Consider the following 19,261-nt stretch of genomic DNA (forward strand, 5'->3'; position numbering starts at 1 on the left):
CAGTGGGGATGTCATAGTAGCTAGTCCCTACTATGCGTGATGGAGTTTATGGTTTTCAATCTTATGAGTGACTATCGTGAGATTGAAACTGCACTATGTTGTGTTTTTAGAGGATGAGTTTGGGAATGTTCCTGGATTCATCTAGGTATATATGTACTTTGCACTCATTCATTCATTGCAGCAATCATTATAGCAGTACTGATTTTTCCTCCTTGCTTCCTTGCTTGCCCTAGCTTACAGTGGTATCAGAGCAGGTCCGGGCCTCTCCCCTTAGCCATTTCCAGCCACCCCGAGCCCTCTAGTGCTCATTGACGGCTGTTTGGCGGCCTGTCGGTTTTCTAGTCTGCACACATTTCGAGGCGCAGCTGCACGTGTGGTCACCCGAGGCTTTTCCAAGCACTTCCATCATCGGAAATCACCTCTTAGGTGCTCCTCCAGCCTAGGTGTCTACGTCTGTGCGGCCCTCTTGCTGTATTTTGACCTGTTCCAGCATTTCGGAGCTCTACAAGCCACCCCCGAGCTGTTCCAAGGCCTGCAGCAGCCCTAAACCAGCCGACTTGCACACTTTCAGCCTGTTGCTGCAATTCAGAGTACCCCATATCAGCCGACTTTCATCTTTTGCACCTGGTGCTGCATTTCGGAGTGCTCTCTTGCAGCCCCCTTGCTCTCATTTGCTGGTTCTTCACCTCGGGCTGAGAGCTTGTCACCTCTAGCTGCTGCTGCATTCATTTCAAGGTCTTCTCTTGCTGGCCTTCGCTTGTGGAAGCCTCCACACAAGCTCTTGATTGCTGTGGAGCATATACTCTTGCTGTAATATCACATTCCAGCTTCTCTTGGGACCCTCAGTTGCCATTTGCTGTCCATTTCACCTCTCCTACAAGGGTGACTACCTGTCCTCAAGTTTGGAGCCTTTTTCTTGCTGTAATTTTGGTAAAAATCTTTGATAAGCTCCTACTGCATTGCCTTCTTTTATTTCCAGCAAAACAGGCTTTTGTTTTGGCTCCTTGGAATTGTGGAAAGGCCCTGTGTTGCCTTGGAAGGCCTCGTGTTGCCTTTGGAAGTCTTTTTGCAGCAGGTACACCTTGTGACAGGCACATATTTGCAATGAAAAGCTTTGAAGCTTGTGAAGTAAATTGCCTTTTGGAATTGGGAGATTGCACACCTCTCATTTGCATTGTCAATTGGTGCTTTTGCCTTGCATTTTTGCACTATGGCTGGCAACAAGGATGATTTGTTTGGCATGCTTGGATCTGAGGACAAACGTGATGACACAAATTACCCCATGTGGGCTTAGATGATGGGGCATGTCTTGGTTGCCGAGAATCTTTGGAATATTGTTACAGGTTCTACGGCCAGACCTACTAGACCTAATGCTTCCAGTACATTTGGTACTGCATCAGGCTCATCTAGCAATGGGTCTAATGCTTCTTCTGGTACAACTCCTTCCACTACAGCTGCCTCTTCCACTACAACTGCTTTACCTCCTACTCAGGAGCAAATTCAGTGGGATGGACGCAATGCAAAAGCACATGCCTTGATTGCTCTGTCAGTAAAAAGGGTTATTATCCCTCATATCTGTTCATGCAAGACAACTAAACAAACATGGGATTAGCTTGCCTCCTTATATCAAGTGCGGAATGAGGCTAGAGTGGCCTATCTCCGCAAGCAGTTGAAGGACTTAAAGCTTGAAGAGGGTGGTAATATGGATGCCTATCTTACCAGTGTTAAAGATTTGAAAGAGTAGTTGGCAAATATTGATGAGGTAGTTCCAGATTCTCAGATCTTATCCATGACACTTGATGGATTGCCTGATTCATACAAGGGCTTTGCCACTACTTTGCGGTTGGTTGCCATGGGCAATGCCAACCATTATGCTTTTGACCAGCTGGTTGTCCTTTTGTTACAAGAGGAACAAAGCCGTGTGAATAGAAATGCTAGTGATTAAGCCTTTGCCACTCAACATAGAAACAAGGGCAAGTTGGTAAGCCCCCTCATACACATGCTGGTCGTTCCTCTGATACATCTTTTTTTGGAGAGAAGAAAAAGAAAAAGAGATGTAACTATTGTAGGAAACCTGGGCATGACATCACTGAGTACAAAAAGAGAATTGCATCTAAAAAGAAGCAGTCAGGTCTTGCAGTTTCTGGTGCTCCTATTATTGATGATAGGCATGAGTCACCCAATTTGCACATGATCAACAATTGGCTTTTCTTATTACTTGTCAGTACAACCTTTCTATTCATGATGCATGTATGACAGTTTTTGATGCTTCTGATGCGTGGTTCATTGACATTGGTGCTAGCAAGCACATCAGTTCCTGCAGGAAGTTATTCTGCTCACTTGAAGATGCACCCAAGAGGGGACCCATTACATTTGCAAATAATGCATCTTATTCAGTAAAAGGCATTGGGCAAGTTGCCATTACTTTAGTATCTGGTGGTCTAGTCACTCTACACAATGTACTATATGTACCGAGCATCCGTAAAAACCTCATATCCCTTTTAGCCTTTCCTACTTGTGGATATCAGGCTCTCTTTGATGGTGTTAGGTGTGCAGTCTATGATGTTACACATGCCTTTACCATGGTGTTGACTGGCACATTGCTTAGAGGACTTTACAGATTTGATGCATATGACAGATGCTTGGATGGTGCTGGACTTGCAAATGCAGATACTTATGCTGTTGATTGTGCGAGTAGATTAGCTCCTGGCTCAGTGGGGACTGGAGTCTTTTTCTCACAAATGTCATCGTTGCAGGTGAGCTAGCGTGCACCCTTCTATGTCATTTCTATGGTTGTTTCTTTGTGCTTGTTTTGTGGCTCCGGGAGGACAATACGAGCATCTTGTAATTGAAATAGCCTTTTTAATAGAAACTTCTTTCAAGGCATTGGAAGAGGGAACTCTTCTTGGAGGTGAGCTCAATTGAGCACAACATTCGACAGCGGACAGGGAACTCAATATGGTGGTGAGCTCCAACACACTGACACATGCTCTCAGTGTGTTAGAGCTAATCACCAAGTTGAGTTCCTTCCCGAGTGCTGAAGGCTATGCGCAATTATGAGAGGCTCATCTCCAAGTTGAGTTCTCTCCCAGTGCCTCACGGGACGATGACCCGTTTCCCTTGGCTCCCCATCCTGCAACTGGTTGGTTATCAAGGAATTGCTTTCTTCATTGCAACTTCTTTCAAGGCACTAGCAAAAGGAAGATGGAGCCTGCATGTATTCAAGGAGGTGCTTTTCATTGACCAGCTTTGGTCCACGCCAAGCAGGCAATAATTAATGTGTTCTGTTTTGCATCTTCTAACGCATTAACTTCCACATATCCACTCGATCTGTCTTGACATAGATAAGCCTCACACAGCAAAGCCGGCTCTCAGAACAAAACAAAACAAATTGATAAAGTCACAAAGTGTTGATTTCTTTTGTTGGAAAAACTACTTTTTCACGAATGTGAAGTTTGAATCCATATACCCAAATATCACGACCTTCGAAGCATACCTTCACCATTTGTAAAATGAGAATTGCATTCTTACCCCTTTTGACTCTTTTGCCTTATTTGCATTGGTTGAAACATATGCGTTCCAAATACAACTATTTTGTGAAAATGGAGCTCTGGGGTCGTGTTAGACCCTCTTCAGGAGTGGGATCTTGGAGAGTTGTTCTGGCTTGAGCAGTCTAGGCAGTCTGAGCTGGTGCCCTTTTGTTTAATAGCACCTGTATATGCAGGTGACTTCAAATAGTTGCCTTTCCATGGACCCCTTGCACAAGAGGCATTGGCTCCAGCAGTAGGTCATATCAATGTCCTCTCTAGGTTCTAATCACGGCTTTGGACCATTCACTGGCCACGAAAGATCTACTTCTGGCTAGCGACATGTTGAGGCCTCTCCCATTGGTTTGTGGCTTTACTGCAAGATGGCATGTCCTTATAGAACAACAAGGCTTCATAAGTGATCCATCATTGCCTATGGAGCTACCCTACAGCCCTAGAATATGGTGATGCACATTTAGGATCCCTGCCCTTTGCTTTTGCATGGCTTTTAGTAATCCTATGTGAACTCTTTGCATCTTCTTCCGTTTGAGTTTCCTCTCTCGTCTGCCTCTTATGATTAGAATTCAAAGTTTTAAAATCAATTGGAACTTGCATCTTGCCACAATTGTATTGTCCCCTCTTTTGCCCATGTAATTCTTGTGAAGGCTATTTTTGTACCTCTATAGAGAAGGATCTCTTGAGACATCATTTTACTTGTTTTACTAGTCATTTTCTGTGGTGAAGGCCACCTGTTTACTCGTGACTGTTCAAGGTTGTAATGGCAATGGGACGATTTGGAACTTTCATAATTAATGCTTGCATTCTTCTTATCCTGCTTTCTTTAACCTTTCAAGTCACTGATGTTATAGTATCTTTGTTTTGTTTGAATCTGGTTTCTCCTTACGGAATTTGAATGTGTGCTATATGGATTGATAGGGAATCTTGTGGATCATTGTTGCTTATATTGAAGTGTTGCAGGCAAGATATTGGAGGTCATTTGTGGAGGCACAGATGAATGCAAACAATGATGATGCAACAAAACAAATATTTAGTCGATGCTTGCTCAACTGCCTACATGTTGATCTTTGGTAAAGTTGCAGATATGGCTATTTGCATCATATGGCTGACTCTGAATTTTATATATATATATATATATATCCTTCTGCTTATATGTGTATAATTCCTATGCTTATTTCTTCAAAGTTGTGTAACCAGTGTTGCTTGACTGCATTGTTAGACTATCTTCTCATCGGCTACCTATCAAGATAGGACGTTCAGAGAGCATTCCATGTGAGATATAGAGGTTGAGGCAGAGGAGCACTTTGCATTTAGACACCCTGCATACTATGAGATCTAGATTTTGGTACACTTTTTGTGGTCCATTTGAATCGTTGGTGTGTGGCGAATTTTTCTCCTCGAGACTTAGCACCATAGAGGTTGGCTTTTGCAAGCACATAGGAGAGCCCAGAGGCCTTGCCGGACCGCCATTAGAGGATGATCACAGATTCTTTTTCTGTGACTTGAGTCAGGGGCAGCAAGGGACACGACGGAGTAGAGACCCCATGACTTTGGGGGACAAACCACTGGAGTGATGTATTTCTTCTTTCTTTCAGTCCTCCAACTGTATTTCAAAGATGTTAATAAAGTTCATTTCTTCTTTCTTTCAGTCCTCCAACTGTATTTAGTTGCTTACTGGATATAGATATGAAATACTTTACAGAGGGGGGCCGATTGCACCTGCTATTGAGTCTTGCATACGCACACACATGTATCTCACATTCTCTTGAAGCTAGGCATTTGGAAGAGGAGTCATTGGCCTTCTTGCTAGTGCCTCTCTCTCTCTCTCTCTTTCTCTCTCTCTCTCTCTCTCTCTCTCTCTCTTCATTCATCCTAGCCTTCGTTTGTCGTAGATATCCATCTGGTTGTTTGTAGACCTCTGTTTGACCTCCGTTGTAGATATCCATAGTAGCCTACGTTCGTCCAACCTCCGTCCCATTTGGTCATGTCATCTCGTTACCTCGTTATCCCGTAGCTCCCTGTAGCCCTTTGTCTACCCCCCTCTTACATAGTCCTGCTGTAGTCTCCATCTGGTCACCTCGTAGAGCAGCAGTGCCGCCAAGTCTCGTCAGTAGCAAAGGTTCTCGTTTGGGGGGTGAACCCCTAGCCCAGCTAGGGAGTTAGTTCAGCTAGGGGGTAATAGGAGAAATGGCTAGCAAAGAGTGGCACAGCCTCTCTTCCTCCTCTTCTCCGAAAACTCCCTCAACTCTAGCAGCCCCTTCCAGTAGGGCGCGATATGCTAAGTTGCAGCTCGAATACCCTCTCCTTATGCACATATATATGAGAGAGGAGGTCTTTTTGGCCGCCCCATTAATGGATACCGTGAACATATTTTGGTCCTACAAGATTAAGTGAGAGAGAGCTGAGGACACACTTGGCATATGCTATAGCTAGAATCCAGGTTCTTGAAGGACTTGGGGAGCAGGAGGTAAGTCACGAGGTTTTAAAGTCTTGCAAGGCTTCCCCACCTACCCCTAGTGTTAAGGATTTGGTTCAAACTGAAATGCAGACAGCCAAGCAGGAGGTCATTGTGGAGTTGGAGCAAAGGTAAACAAAGCTGATATTCAAGAAGAGATTACGGAACATGAAGCCAGACATGATAATGCATTAAAGATCAGGAATGGGGGACTCCCAGATGGATCGTACAATGAGGAGGTTTCATTCACTGATACCTGAACACATGTTAAAATAGCCATACCTAACATTGACTGGACAATAGATGAGGACGACAAGCTTGATAACTTGAGGATGAGGGTGAAACTACATCAGTCTGTATTAGTCATCATAAAGGTCATGCTGTTATTACATTTAACTCACGATCAAGATCCTACAACAGTCCTACAAGCTGAAAGGAACTAAGCTATGGGTAGTTGAGGAACTTACAAGAGCTCAGCTGAAGGATAAAGCAACGGAACTAGCCAAGTTTAAGGCTGCCTAGCAGGAATCATGATGGAAAGTGGGAAGTGAACGGCAGAGGAATAGCACTTTTGAAGGAATTTAAAGCAAAACCAAAAGACTCTCATTCTTAAAATGATGTATGGTTGATTATATATGTTTTTCCCAAGATATAATGTAGGTACTCTAAATAATGGGAGACATGACGATTGTAGGAGGACAAGGACATCACAAATTTGAGATCGTAGTGGTGGAAACTGACCCCCTTTGGATGGAACAAATGATGCTGACATGGGTTGGGATAAATTTCATTTAGACGTTGATCCCCAAATTACACCACATGGGCTTGGTTGCCTTTGCATGGTGCGGAATACCTATGTGCTTTGATTGAGCGGCATGCCAAGATGGTGAATTACATGCTTTCGCTTTATGATATCGTGGAACTTGCTAGGCAAATTACACCATATGGGCATGGTTGCCTTTGCATGGTGCAGAGTACCTATGTGCTTTGATTGAGGGGTATGCCAAGATGGCGAATTGCATGCTTTTGCTTTAAGATATCTTGGAACTCACCTAGGCATTTATACTACTAGCTTCACTTATATGTATGATCTATAGTTAATCTAAAGCACATCAAATCCCTAGTCGTGATATTGAATATGATCTCCCAGCTTGAGCCCTCTTGAAGATATCAATGGATCTAGTTTAGATTGCTATGTGGAAGAATTGAGATAAATCAAGTGTTGGGCTGTAGAACCAAAGAAAGTTTTCAAATATGTGCTTTTGCCTCATAAGTACGGAGCTAAAGTTATTAGGATCCCTAGTGTTTGATAACTGCATTTGCATTTGCATGTATGTAAATTCATGCATAACCAATAGGAAATGTTTTTTGGTTATTTTCTCCGTGCTTAGAAGAGTGTAAACTAATGATCCGGTAGAAACCTTCCGACTTGCGTTGGAGAATGAAGTTTTCATTTTTTGAGTAAGGGATAATATATAGGGATCCTGCTACATGGCTCGATTCGATCAACTTACACGCACCATTCTCTAATGAGTTTGTGAAGGAGTTACTAATTGTTTAAACCGTTGCATATCAAAAAGAAGTTCAGTGTTGCCAATCTATTGCAATCCTCAAACATCCATGCATTAGACAACTTGTAGACTTGTATTGAAACATTGCAAACTGCTCATTTCTTATAGTGAGGTGGGATAGGTAGCCATTATGTATAAGTTTTTTTTCCTTAACAAATGGCTTGACTTATGCACATAGAGCTGTATGCCATTAAAATTACGAGGGATACGTCTTAAGACTTCCTTTTAAAATAATGCTATGAATGGTAAAGGAGCTTATAGGAAAGAATAGGATATGCACAACAGAAAGCTCACACTTATGGTGGCAAAATCATGAAGCTTGTAGTCAATCTAGATGATGTTCAATTTGTCTTCATCAATAGACAACAAAACCTATGCATGTCTACAAATAGATGTTGCAACATCCCTTACCGTATTAAGTTACTGCCATAAGTAATCATGGGTCACCTCCTCTCTACACAATGTCAAGCTTCTAAAAGTTGCTACCAAAAGTAATCAAGAGTCACGTCTTCTGCAAGTTTCTACAAAATGTCAAGATTATATTTGCATTCCCTAATAGGATCGCGAAATGTTAACATTGAATTGCGGTGGCAGTGCCATTAGTTGTCAATTTGTCTTGTGACCCTTTGTTTTTCTAGGTATGCAAGGCAATTGCCTTTTCTAGAAGATCATCTCCCTCCTTGACGGCTGCATATCATCAAGAGGAATGCATAGCATGGGGCAAGGGGAAACAAATGACTGAGGTTGAAGTGACGAATTGAGTACCACACAATCTTGAAAATCTGCGTCTTCATCTAAACGTAACGTTCATCGTAGAGCTCCTTTGATAAGACATTTACGCGTGCTCCACCATCCACTATGGCTTGGACTTCATTATATGCCTTGTGGATCAAAGGCACAGTAACGTTGCGTATGTCATCTCTCTCACCCATCTGCACAGGGATATCTTTGATGTCGTTCATAGGTGGAGAGGGATTTGCGAGTTTAATCTATCCTTTGAAACTCTCCCAGAGATTGGGACAATTCCGTAGGAGGATTCCGATGGGAATTGACACAAGGCAACTCAGGATGCTAGAGAGTGCGGCTCCTTCAAGTTAACATGGTGGTACATTATGTTGTGAGGTCTGTTGTTGGAACAGAGGCTCAAGTACGATATCAATACTTTGTGGGGCCAAACTTCTGCATACCTGGGAGGCAATCTCTTCAAGAGAATGGATTTCTTATCATTGTCTTCTACCTTGGAGAGCTTGAACATGATTGAGATAAGCAGCTAACCCTTCAGTTTTACCCATCTCCAGATCAAAAAGCTCTTGTTTCAAAAGTTTCATTTTTACTCCAAATAGTGTTTCCAACGTTACCCCAGTTTTCTATAGCTAACTTTGCAACGTCGAGATGATAAGGTCTAGTGCTCATCCGATCATTCCAATGGCCCGTTCGTTCTTCTGCTCCTAGAGTGGAATCTTGTCAGCATCATGGCTACTACCCTTCGGTTTTTTCTCGGTCCCAGACAACACACTCCATAGATTCTTGTGCATAAGACAAAGTTGGGTTGATAGTTTCTAACTGGAGAAGTTTGGCCCTTTAATTGTACAAGCGAACCTACGCCAACTCTCTCGTTCTTCTAAAGGTCCATCTTGTCTCGAGCAATTGCTCACTGGTTCTTCAATCTCCAAAGATCTAAACCAATGTTAGGTTTTAGAGACACAGTATCCGAGTATTGCATGTGACCTCGAAGCTTCTCATTGACCACATTAAATGATAAGAACAGTCACATGAAACGACTATTACTGCTGTAGCATTCAGAAGTTTTGCATTATAGATAACCCAATGAATTTTCTGATAAGAACCTGAGAATCCAATACAGTAATGGAACAAAGGACTCTATATAATGATGTGATTTTGGACAGACATCGACAAAAGATCTCCGTGCATTGCTACTGCAGATTGTTGCCAATACAAAGGATCCGAATTGAAGATGAGGCTCAACCCTATGAGCGACTGCTCTACCTATGACCTTACATTGACCCATTAAGGTACACGGCCTGGACAAAAGGACATAAATCTTCATCTGCATGCACATATGTAGCTTTGTTGCTGCCTTGGTCAATGCCACGATCTATCTCGAGAAACCTCCTTGCAAATTGTAGAAGCGCCACTCCAATTGACCAATGCATGTTCAATTGCCACCTCGAAGATCTCAAAGAGTCCACAATACACCAATCACAAAGCACCTCATCGAAGACTCCTATACCTTAGGAACCCTTATTTGCCTCCCCATGAGGGAGTCTCATAACCAATGCCAAGCCACCGAACCCCAAGTCATGAAGAAGGGATAAGGAACAAAAGTGCTCATAAGACTAGGAATCCTCTTCCAAATGACCCTCACCTATATCCATAGACAATGCTGGATAGACTTCTTAGGAGAAAGGCAAGTAGAGTACCCTAAACAGGTACTTCCACCACTGGTTACGACAATCTTCAAGTCAAAGGAAAAGAGTGATTTTTGTGTTCTTGAGGGATTTCTAGTGAAGGATTTCTGCAAGTCAGCAAAACTCTAAAAATCCTCCCAATGAGGAGCTCTGGGGGGGCTTCCAGCCTCTAAGGTAGAGCTGAAACTTCCCTTGCATTACGGTTGCATTAGTGTAAAATGAGCGTTTTGTGCATTTGTCAGGTACTTTGCCTTGGGTCGTCCCCCAGAAATGGTTGTATAACTTGAGTCTATGTGTGCCTTGTCCTATAAAAGGCTTCATGATATCTTCTATACCTTGCCTAGAGCAAGGGGGTTTGTCCACAGGGGGGTGTTATGTTGGTCTTCACCCCCACTTGTGTCTTTAGGAGGGACCAGCATACAGGTATGAAGGTCAAATTCCCCTTACTAGGCTTGACATGAGAGTTTAGGTGAGTAGTTGTAGTGGGTCCATACGTTCAACTGTGTGAAGGTCTCTTTGTGATCTTCTCACTTTAGTGTCGAAGGGGGTTGTTGGATATCAACTATGTGTGAGATTCCTAGAGTCCTAGATTGAGTGTCCCTCACGTTTGTGGGGGTAAATGTCCTTGTCCCACTTGTGCAAATGGACCACTCGTCCAAGTGGAACAAGTCTTAGATTAGATTTGATATGATTTCGTGTGGCCTCACTTATAAGGTGTAAGTGTGAGAGAAGAGAAGGCTGCTCAGCCTATAAAATAAGGTTGTACTTACATCTATCAACATCAACTAGATTTGTTCGTATTTGCCTCAATCTATTGCATCTGTCAACATCAAAAAGATCTGCTCGTAGTTGCCTCAATCTATTGCTTGATTTCATCCATGTCCGTATTTATTGTTGCGTTGCTGCGGACTAAAAGTGGAAAGGAGAGAAGACAAAGAACGAGCTGCTGTAATGAATTGCTGCAAAACTGAGTGTAGGCTCAAGAGAGAGCCAATATAACAAAACCCTAGGGCTGAGTGCCCTAACTAGACTAAGTGTCCTAACTGTCCCAAATGGGTCATGTACTAACTCTACCAACTGACCTAACTGACTCTAACTAGGCCTACAAGGCACATACCAAGGAATGAATGGCCCATTGAATGGCCTATAAACCCCCCTCCATGGTATGGACTCAAGTATCTTGGACAGGTCTCATAATACTTGAATATCTAGTGTCATGGTTGCACATGTTCATCGTGTAGGGTTATAGCAACCTATGACTATCTAGTGTCACGGTTGTACATGTTCATTTTGTTGGGTTATAGCAACCTATGACTGTACAGAGTACAATAGATCAAGTCACAAAAGGTACTAAGTTTAAAGCTTGCCGGAAAGCTTCAAACTTAGGTCGAGGAGGAGCCTTTGTAAAAAGATCTGCCAAGTTATCTTAAGTGGAAACATAAGACAACTGAATATCACTTGCTGATTCTCTCTCTCTCACATATTGATAGTGAACCTCAATATGCTTTGTGCGAGCATTCAAAATTGGATTCCGTGCAACTGCCAAGGCACTATGACTATCAGTGAGTGAGGATGACGGTAGGAGCAGTCTGACATGCATGAAGATTTGCAAGTAACTTCCGGAGACAAAGACACTCCACTGTAGCTATAAAAGCTGCTCTGTACTCAGCCCGACAGCTAGAAGTAGCAATTGTAGTCTACTTCTTGCTGAACCAAGAGATGCATGGAGTACCAAGCATGAAACAGTTGCCACTTTGTTGACATACAGGTGTCGGAACAGCCAGCCCAATCACTATCAGTGAATCCATGCATAACAAGTGAAGGATCAGCTCAGGACGCCCAAATGCTGAGTGCCTTTGAGATACGTGATGACATGCTTCACAGCGTGCCAATGGTGTGTAGAGGGGCTGTGCATATATATGCTCAACTGTAGACAGTATACTACTAGCATGGCATAAATAAATCAAACAACCAACTGCCTGCCTGCTGATGGAGAGTGAGATCACATGCACCGCTGCCATCCTCAAAAGAGAAGTGAAAACCAGGTTCTAAGGGTGTGGATACTGGCTTGCAATCCTCAAACTGAAAACGCTGCAAAAGTTGTCAAATATAATTGGATTGTGACATAAAAATGACAGCAAATTGAATGTCCTGATAGTAATGCAAAAGACCAAGATCAGACATAGCAAATGTCTTCTGCAAATCAAGCTTAAAAGCTGCAATTTGCTCAGCATGTGTCCCAGTCACAAGCATGTCATCCACAGAGTACTAAAATCAGAAAATCTGTCCCACTCTTGCGGATGTAAAGAGTAGCCTCAGTAGGGGTGTTCTGAAAGCCAAGTGTAAGCAAATGAGCAAATACCAAGGCCGGGGTGCCTGCTTCAATCCACAGAGGGCTTTCTATAGGCAGCATACCTTACTTTCAGAACCTTCAACCTCAAAGCTAGGAGGTTGGGAAGCATAGACCTTTTTGTTGGAATATGAAGCCAAAGTGAGTCTAAAATGAGTGTTCTAGGTGGTCTAGGTGTGATTTTATAGTCTAGTGAGTCCTAGACATGCCACATGTCATATTGGGAGATATCCCATAGACATTGTGACTTTCTAGAGTCTAGTGGCACACTAAATAGTGTTGTATAGTGTACTTGTCTTTTGTCTATCACAACAGTCAACATCAAGCCTTATATCATGTGAGTATTTTGGTTATCATTGCCTAGCACTTGTTCTTTCATTTGCTTTCCATTTTGCCTTTCCATTATGCTTTTCATATTTCCGTTCCGTTCCTAGTTAGCTTGGCATTCTCCTACCTCCATGTCTCTTCATATGGTATCAGAGCTAGCTTTCCTCAAGGAATAAGGAGGCCTTGAAGCCCATCTCAGATGTACAAAGAGGCTAGCTACTTCCAATCTAATTCCAAGCTCCTCTGTCCTTCAACAGACCCTCTTCTCTGCCCATCACTTGCTCCACATTCCGTCAACAACAAGTGAAGCTGCTCCGAGCTTGATGTGAGCTCCAAACACTTCCCGACTTCTCCGATTACCACCCCGATTGTCCTTGGTGCCCGAGTCCACTTTTGACCTACTCTTTGAGTGCTCGTGACACCTTCGGCCTCTACTTCGACATCGGTGACTCTCACTTAGCCATTTTGAGAGTCACTATGTGAGTGCTCCATTTAGCTACCCCATGGACTTCACCGACACATCTTCTGGGGCGTCCTTGCCTAGTGCTTCATCGATATCGTCATCGACTCGCAGGGATGTGCACACATGTGCTTTAGCTACTTGGAGGACATCTCTTACTTCTAAGAGATCTATTTTTATTATTCCTACAGCTTGGTGTATTTTGGGGTCCTCTGCCATGGGTAGCCCCCCTAAAATGATATGTATTGAGTGTTTGGTTTTCATTGAGTCTAAAGGTCCTCTTCCTTGGATAGTTCTCTTAAAAAGATGTATTGGTTTTTCTATTTTGATGTGTGGCTTCCTAACATGTCTTGTCATGAAGCCAAGGGGGGATGTACTGTGGGAGCCAAATGTATTGGCTTTGATAGGTCTATTTGTTTATTAGGCCTGGCTTGAGAGTTCCAGGCTGTTGGTGCATTGGTCTCCTAGACCTCTGAGTTGGTCATGCATCCATGCATGATGAGCCTCTGAGCCATGCTAGATGAGATCTTTATGTTATGCTCACTAGCCTCTGAGCCATGCCCACTCGCCTCTGAGATTGTGTGGGAACCATGTCTAGTTCTAGACCGGCATGTATAGTTTTGATGACCGTCATTGTCATGTCTATTCTTGGTTCCATTCCAGTAGTCTCTCACCTTGCCTTCATGGAGGGGGGTTGGAATTTGAAGCCAAAGTGAGTCTAAAATGAGTGTTCTAGGTGGTCTAGGTGTGGTTTTATAGTCTAGTGAGTCCTAGACATGCCACGTGTCATATTGGGAGATATCCCATAGACATTGTGAGTTTCTAGAGTCTAGTGGCATACTATATAGTGTTGTACTTGTGTATTGTCTATCACAACAGTCAACATCAAGCCTCATATCATGAGAGTATTTTGGTTATCATTGCCTAGCACTTGTTCTTTCATTTGCTTTCCATTATGCCTTTCCATTATGCTTTCCATATTTCCATTCCGTTCCTAGTTAGCTTGGCATTCTCCTACCTCCATGTCTCTTCACTTTTCCTGCAAGTGCCCATAAAGAAAAGCTGATGTATTTCCCAATGAAAATGGGCAGCAAAGGCAATAACAATGCGAATAGTAGTGATTCTGGAAGTGGGGGCAAAAGTCTCCTCAAAGTCAATGCCTTGCTGCTGAGCATAGCCCTTAGCAACACGACGGTTTTTGTAACGATCCATTGAACCATCAGCTTTTTGTTTAATCTTATAAACCCACTTAGTTCCAATGGCATTCTTGCCAGGAGGCAAGTCACACAAGTCTCAAGTGTTATTCTGATAGTTAGAATCCAATTCAGCTTGCATAGCCTTCATCATTCTGAAAGGCATCCTTATGGCATAATGGTTCTTCATTGCATGCTGTAGCAACCAATGCACAAGTAACCAAATTAGCATGCTCTTTGCGGACAGCTGCTGTAGTACGGGCTGGCAGAGGAGTATTCTGTTTGCTGTCTTTTAATGTGTCAATTAGCCAACGGGGGACCTTTGGGCTCTTGCATTTCAGCTCTCTCTCCTGGTCAAGAGCCTTGTGCACAATGTCCTGATCAAGCTGAGGCATCTGAGGCTGTAAATGGGGCTGAATATCATGCTGCACATGTGGCTGCAAATGACCAACAGATGGAGGAGCAGCAACCTTAGATGTGATATCATCATGAGCATATGACGGAAACAAAGACATCAAGCTGTCAAAGAGAGATGGGGCATCAACATTGGGCTGTTTTTGCAGTCTAGCAAAGGCATAGAGGAGGATTCATAAAAACATGCTACTGATACAACACTCGGTAGTGCCGGGCTGGTAGAGTTTATAGCCCTAGCCCTCTGAGCTATACCCAATAAAAATGCATTTGACAGCTTTATCATCCAACTTTGTGCGTGTCTGAGAAGGCACATGTGCATATGCCAAGCATCCAAAAGTTCTCATGTGAGAAATCCTGGGCTTATGACCTGTCCAAGCCTCATAAGGTGTGATGGTCTTCAATGCCTTGGTGGGACATCTATTCAAAATGTAATTTGCACACATAGCGGCATCCAATTAGGCAAGTGCTTGCCTTTCAACATACACTTGGCCATCTCCATGACTGATCTATTCTTTCTCTCAACCACGGGATTCTGCTGAGGAGTGTAAGGCATAATGCATTGATGATGAATGCCACGTGAGGCTCAAAAATCTGGAAATTCCTTTGACATATATTCACTCTCCCGTATGTATTAGTGTGAGCAATTTTCAGTCCACTTTCATTCTCAACCAAAGAAATAAAATGCCTGAAGCATATAAAAACTTCAGATTTGGATTTCAAAGCAAAATTCCAAGTATACCTGGTGAAGTCATCAATGAATGTGACCAAATAATATAATCCCCCAAGAGCTGCAACCCGCATGGGTCCACAAACATCACTATGAACCACATACAACTTGCAAGATGCACCAACTCTCCCACCCTTGGGAAATGCAGAACGCTGCATCTTACCAAGCAAGCAAGGTTCACAAACATACTTTGAAGGCATATGCATTTTGGGAAGATCAACAACCATACCGTCCTTATGTAACTTCACCAAAGCCCCAAAGTTGAGGTGTCCAAAGCTCTCATTTCACAAATGGGTATCTGCAATGGTAGAACAATCAACAGCATAGGCATCTGCATCTGTAAGTCCAGTATCATCCAAGCATCTGTCATAGGCATCAAGTCTATACCAATCTCTAGTCAATGTCCCAGTCAACACCATGGTAAAGGCATGTGTAGCATCATAAACCGCACACCGAACACCATCAAAGAGTACCTGATAGCCACAAGTAGCGATGGCTGAAATAGAGGTGATGTTCTTGCGAATGCATGAAACATAAAGCACTTTGTCTAGAGTGACCAGAGAAGTAAGAGCAACTTGCCCAATGCCTTTCACTGTGTATGATGCATTATTGGCACATGTAACTGTTCCCCCCTTAGATGCATGCTCAAGTTTGCTGAATAACTTCCTGCATGAAGTGATGCCCTTGCTAGCGCAACTATCAAAGAACTAGGCATCAGATCCATTAGAAACTGTCATGCAGGCATCATGAATATCATGAACATCAGGATTATACTGACATGTAACAAGAAAAGCCCAATGCTGGTCTTGAGCAAAATTGGCTGACTCATGTAGATCATCTGACTAGGTGAACCAGATACTGCAAGACCAGACTTTTTCTTCTTCTTCTCAGATGTAATTCTCTTTCTACATTCAGAAATGTCATGCCAAGGTTTCCTGCAATAGTTGCATCTCTTCTTCTTCTTCTTATCCCCCAAAGAAGCAGCATCATGGGAGTGACCAGCATCATGGGAGTGACCAGCATGTGAATGATGGGGTTTACCAGCTGAAACCTTGCCTTTGCCTTTGTTTTTATGCTGGGCAGCAAAGGCTTGATCACTAGCCATATAAGCATTGCGGTTTGCATGGCTTTGTTCCTCTTGAAGTAAGAGAGCAACCAGCTGGTCAAAGGAATATTGGTTGGCATTGCCACTTGCGACCAACCTCAATGTGGTAGCAAAGCCTTGATAAGAGTCAGGTAACCGATCAAGGGTATTAGGAACAAGCTGAGAATCAGGCACCACCTCATCAATATTAGCGAATTGCTCGTTCAAATCCTTCACGCTGGTTAGATAGGCATCCATATTACCACCCTCTTCAAGCTTCAAATCCTTCAACTACCTATGGAGATAGGCAGCGCATGCCTCACTTGATATAAGAATGCAAGCTGATCCCACGCTTGCTTTATTGTCTTGCAAGACTAGATAGAAGATGCAGGTGCTTCAGAAGTGGCATTAGATCCATCACCAGATGAGCCTGAAGCAGTACCTATAGTACTAGAGGCAGTAGCTGTAGCACCAGAAGCTGCATTACGAGTAGGCCTGGTGACTTCATCGCGTGAAACAATGTTCCACAAATTCTTGGTAACCAAAACATGCCCCATCATGTATGCCCACATGGGGTAATTTGTGCCATCAAGCTTGTCCTCATCCCCAAGCATTCCAAACAAATCATCCTTGCTGCTAGCCATGGTGCTGGAATTCAAGGCAAATGCACCAACTGGCAAGGCAAATGAGAGGAAGGCAAACTCCGAGAATCAAAAGGCAAAATGTTGCTCAAGCTTTTCACTGCAAAAGACTACTGTCTGAAGGTGTACTTGTTGCAAAAGTTTCCCAAAAGGCAATAGGAGGCCTTTCCAAAATGCAAATGAAGCAAAGAACAGACTGTTTTGCAGAAATTGGAAAGAACCAATGCAAACGAGACTTACCCAATGATGTAGCCCAAAAATACAGCTGGGAAAAGGCTCTAAATGTGAGCAGAGGGATTCACCCTTGAAGGAGAGGTGAAAATCACAGCAAATGGCAATGAGAGATGCCAAGAGAGGGCTGGAAATGAGAGTTACAGCAAGAGAGAGTGCTCCCATGAGGAGGAGAGCACTTGGAGATGAAGGGAGAGTGATCCAATGGAGGGGAACTCGCAGCCCGAGGCAAGGGAAAGCCAAATGAAGAGGAATGGGATCAAGGAGGGATTTTCAAATCACTGTAGCAAGCTTGAAATGTCTTCTAGCATCGGCACGCAGCACGAGAAAGCACATAACGCCTCCATAACGCTGGCATGAACCTTGAGGCAGGTAAAAAATAGTTGCAAATGCTTCGAATGAAGACTGTACAGCTTTAAATGCTAATGCAGCAGATCCGTACAGCTTCCAACTTGTTCAGTACAGTCATAAACGCGTTCTATGGAATCCGTACAGAAAATAAATGCTTCCGGTAGGCGAAAAATTCCGTACAGCTAACCGGGCATCAAATGCATCCGCCAAGTTCTGTACAGTCCCGTACAGCTGTACGGAATCCATAAAACAGAAAGCCGCTACACATGTATGCCCACAATTGAAATGGTCCGAAAATGCACCTCCTTCGCAGCAAGCGCTCCAAAACGTAATATTCACGGGCAAAAAGAAAACTTCCCACGACGGAAGTGCTTGGAGAGGCCACAAATGCCCACCGGTGTGTAGAAAACCAGCAAACGAGCAAGAATGTTAGGTCGAGGAAGGCTCAAATCATTATAGAGAGAAAACAAAAAACGAGCTGCTGTAATGAATTGCTGCAAAACTGAGTGGAGGCTCAAGAGAGAGCCAATATAACAAAACTAATTGGACTAAGTGTCCTAAGTGGCACATGTACTAACTGTACCAACTGACCTAACTGATTGTAACTAGGCCTACAAGGCACATACCAAGGAATGAGTGGCACCTATGGATAGCCCATAGAATGGCCTACATGTCTACTCTAGTGTCCTAAATGTCCTAAGTGTCCTAAGTGGCACATGTACTAACTGTACCAACTGGCCTAACTGATTGTAACTAGGCCTACAAGGCACATACCAAGGAATGAGTGGCACCTATGGATAGCCCATAGAATGGCCTACATGTCTACTCTAGTGCCTTGGTGCATGTTTGAAGCCTGGTACAGATGGCTGATTCTTTGCCCTTGTTACTGCCTTGCACTGGCTCTAGTGGTGCCTGGGTATGCACTCCTGAGCCGGAAGCAGTCTACAATAGACTGAACTGATGCTTAAGTATGTGTGGGTGTGTGGATTTGTATGTGTGAGAGCATACTTTTGTACTATAGTCTACACCCACTGTTGGGCGCTGATGACGTCAGTGGGGATGTCATAGTAGCTAGTCCCTGCTATGCGTGATGGAGTTTATGGTTTTCAATCTTATGAGTGACTCTCGTGAGATTGAAACTGCACTATGTTGTTTTTAGAGGATGAGTTTGGGAATGTTCCTGGATTCATCTAGGTATATGAACTGATTGCATCTGTGCCTCCCTAACTGATTGACTGGGGGCTTGATCGGCCAACCAGTCTGCAGGTTTACTGACTTGGCTAGACCAGCTCCCTATTTTGTCTGACCAGCCTCCTTTGTTTGCCGTCTAGACCTTGCTCTGTGGAGCCTATAAGACCTCCACTGCCGATGCCTTCTATGCCCAGGTCCAAGGCAGGCCCGTGTGCCCTTTCAATATGAATGCAGGGCCCATGTGTGGCTCAGATCTGCCCTAAAATATGGGCCAATGGCAAACCCAAGAAGG

At 43.5% G+C, this 19,261-nt stretch overlaps 1 protein-coding gene across 2 annotated transcripts in view; it reads left to right on the forward strand.

The window, feature by feature from the left end:
* CSTF77 (Tetratricopeptide repeat (TPR)-like superfamily protein) overlaps positions 1-19,261 on the forward strand; it is a 149,980-nt gene that overhangs the window by 31,402 nt on the left and 99,317 nt on the right. For both annotated transcript variants that reach the window (XM_087401663.1, XM_087401664.1), the window contains exon 4: positions 4,506-4,615. In XM_087401663.1, the coding sequence (XP_087257789.1) occupies positions 4,506-4,615 (110 nt within the window). The remainder of the gene's footprint in view (positions 1-4,505; positions 4,616-19,261) is intronic.

Source organism: Dipteris shenzhenensis, chromosome 30, assembly GCF_047967505.1.
Source record: "Dipteris shenzhenensis isolate YYH24624 ecotype China chromosome 30, Dip_SZ_1.0, whole genome shotgun sequence".
NCBI lineage: Eukaryota > Viridiplantae > Streptophyta > Polypodiopsida > Gleicheniales > Dipteridaceae > Dipteris > Dipteris shenzhenensis.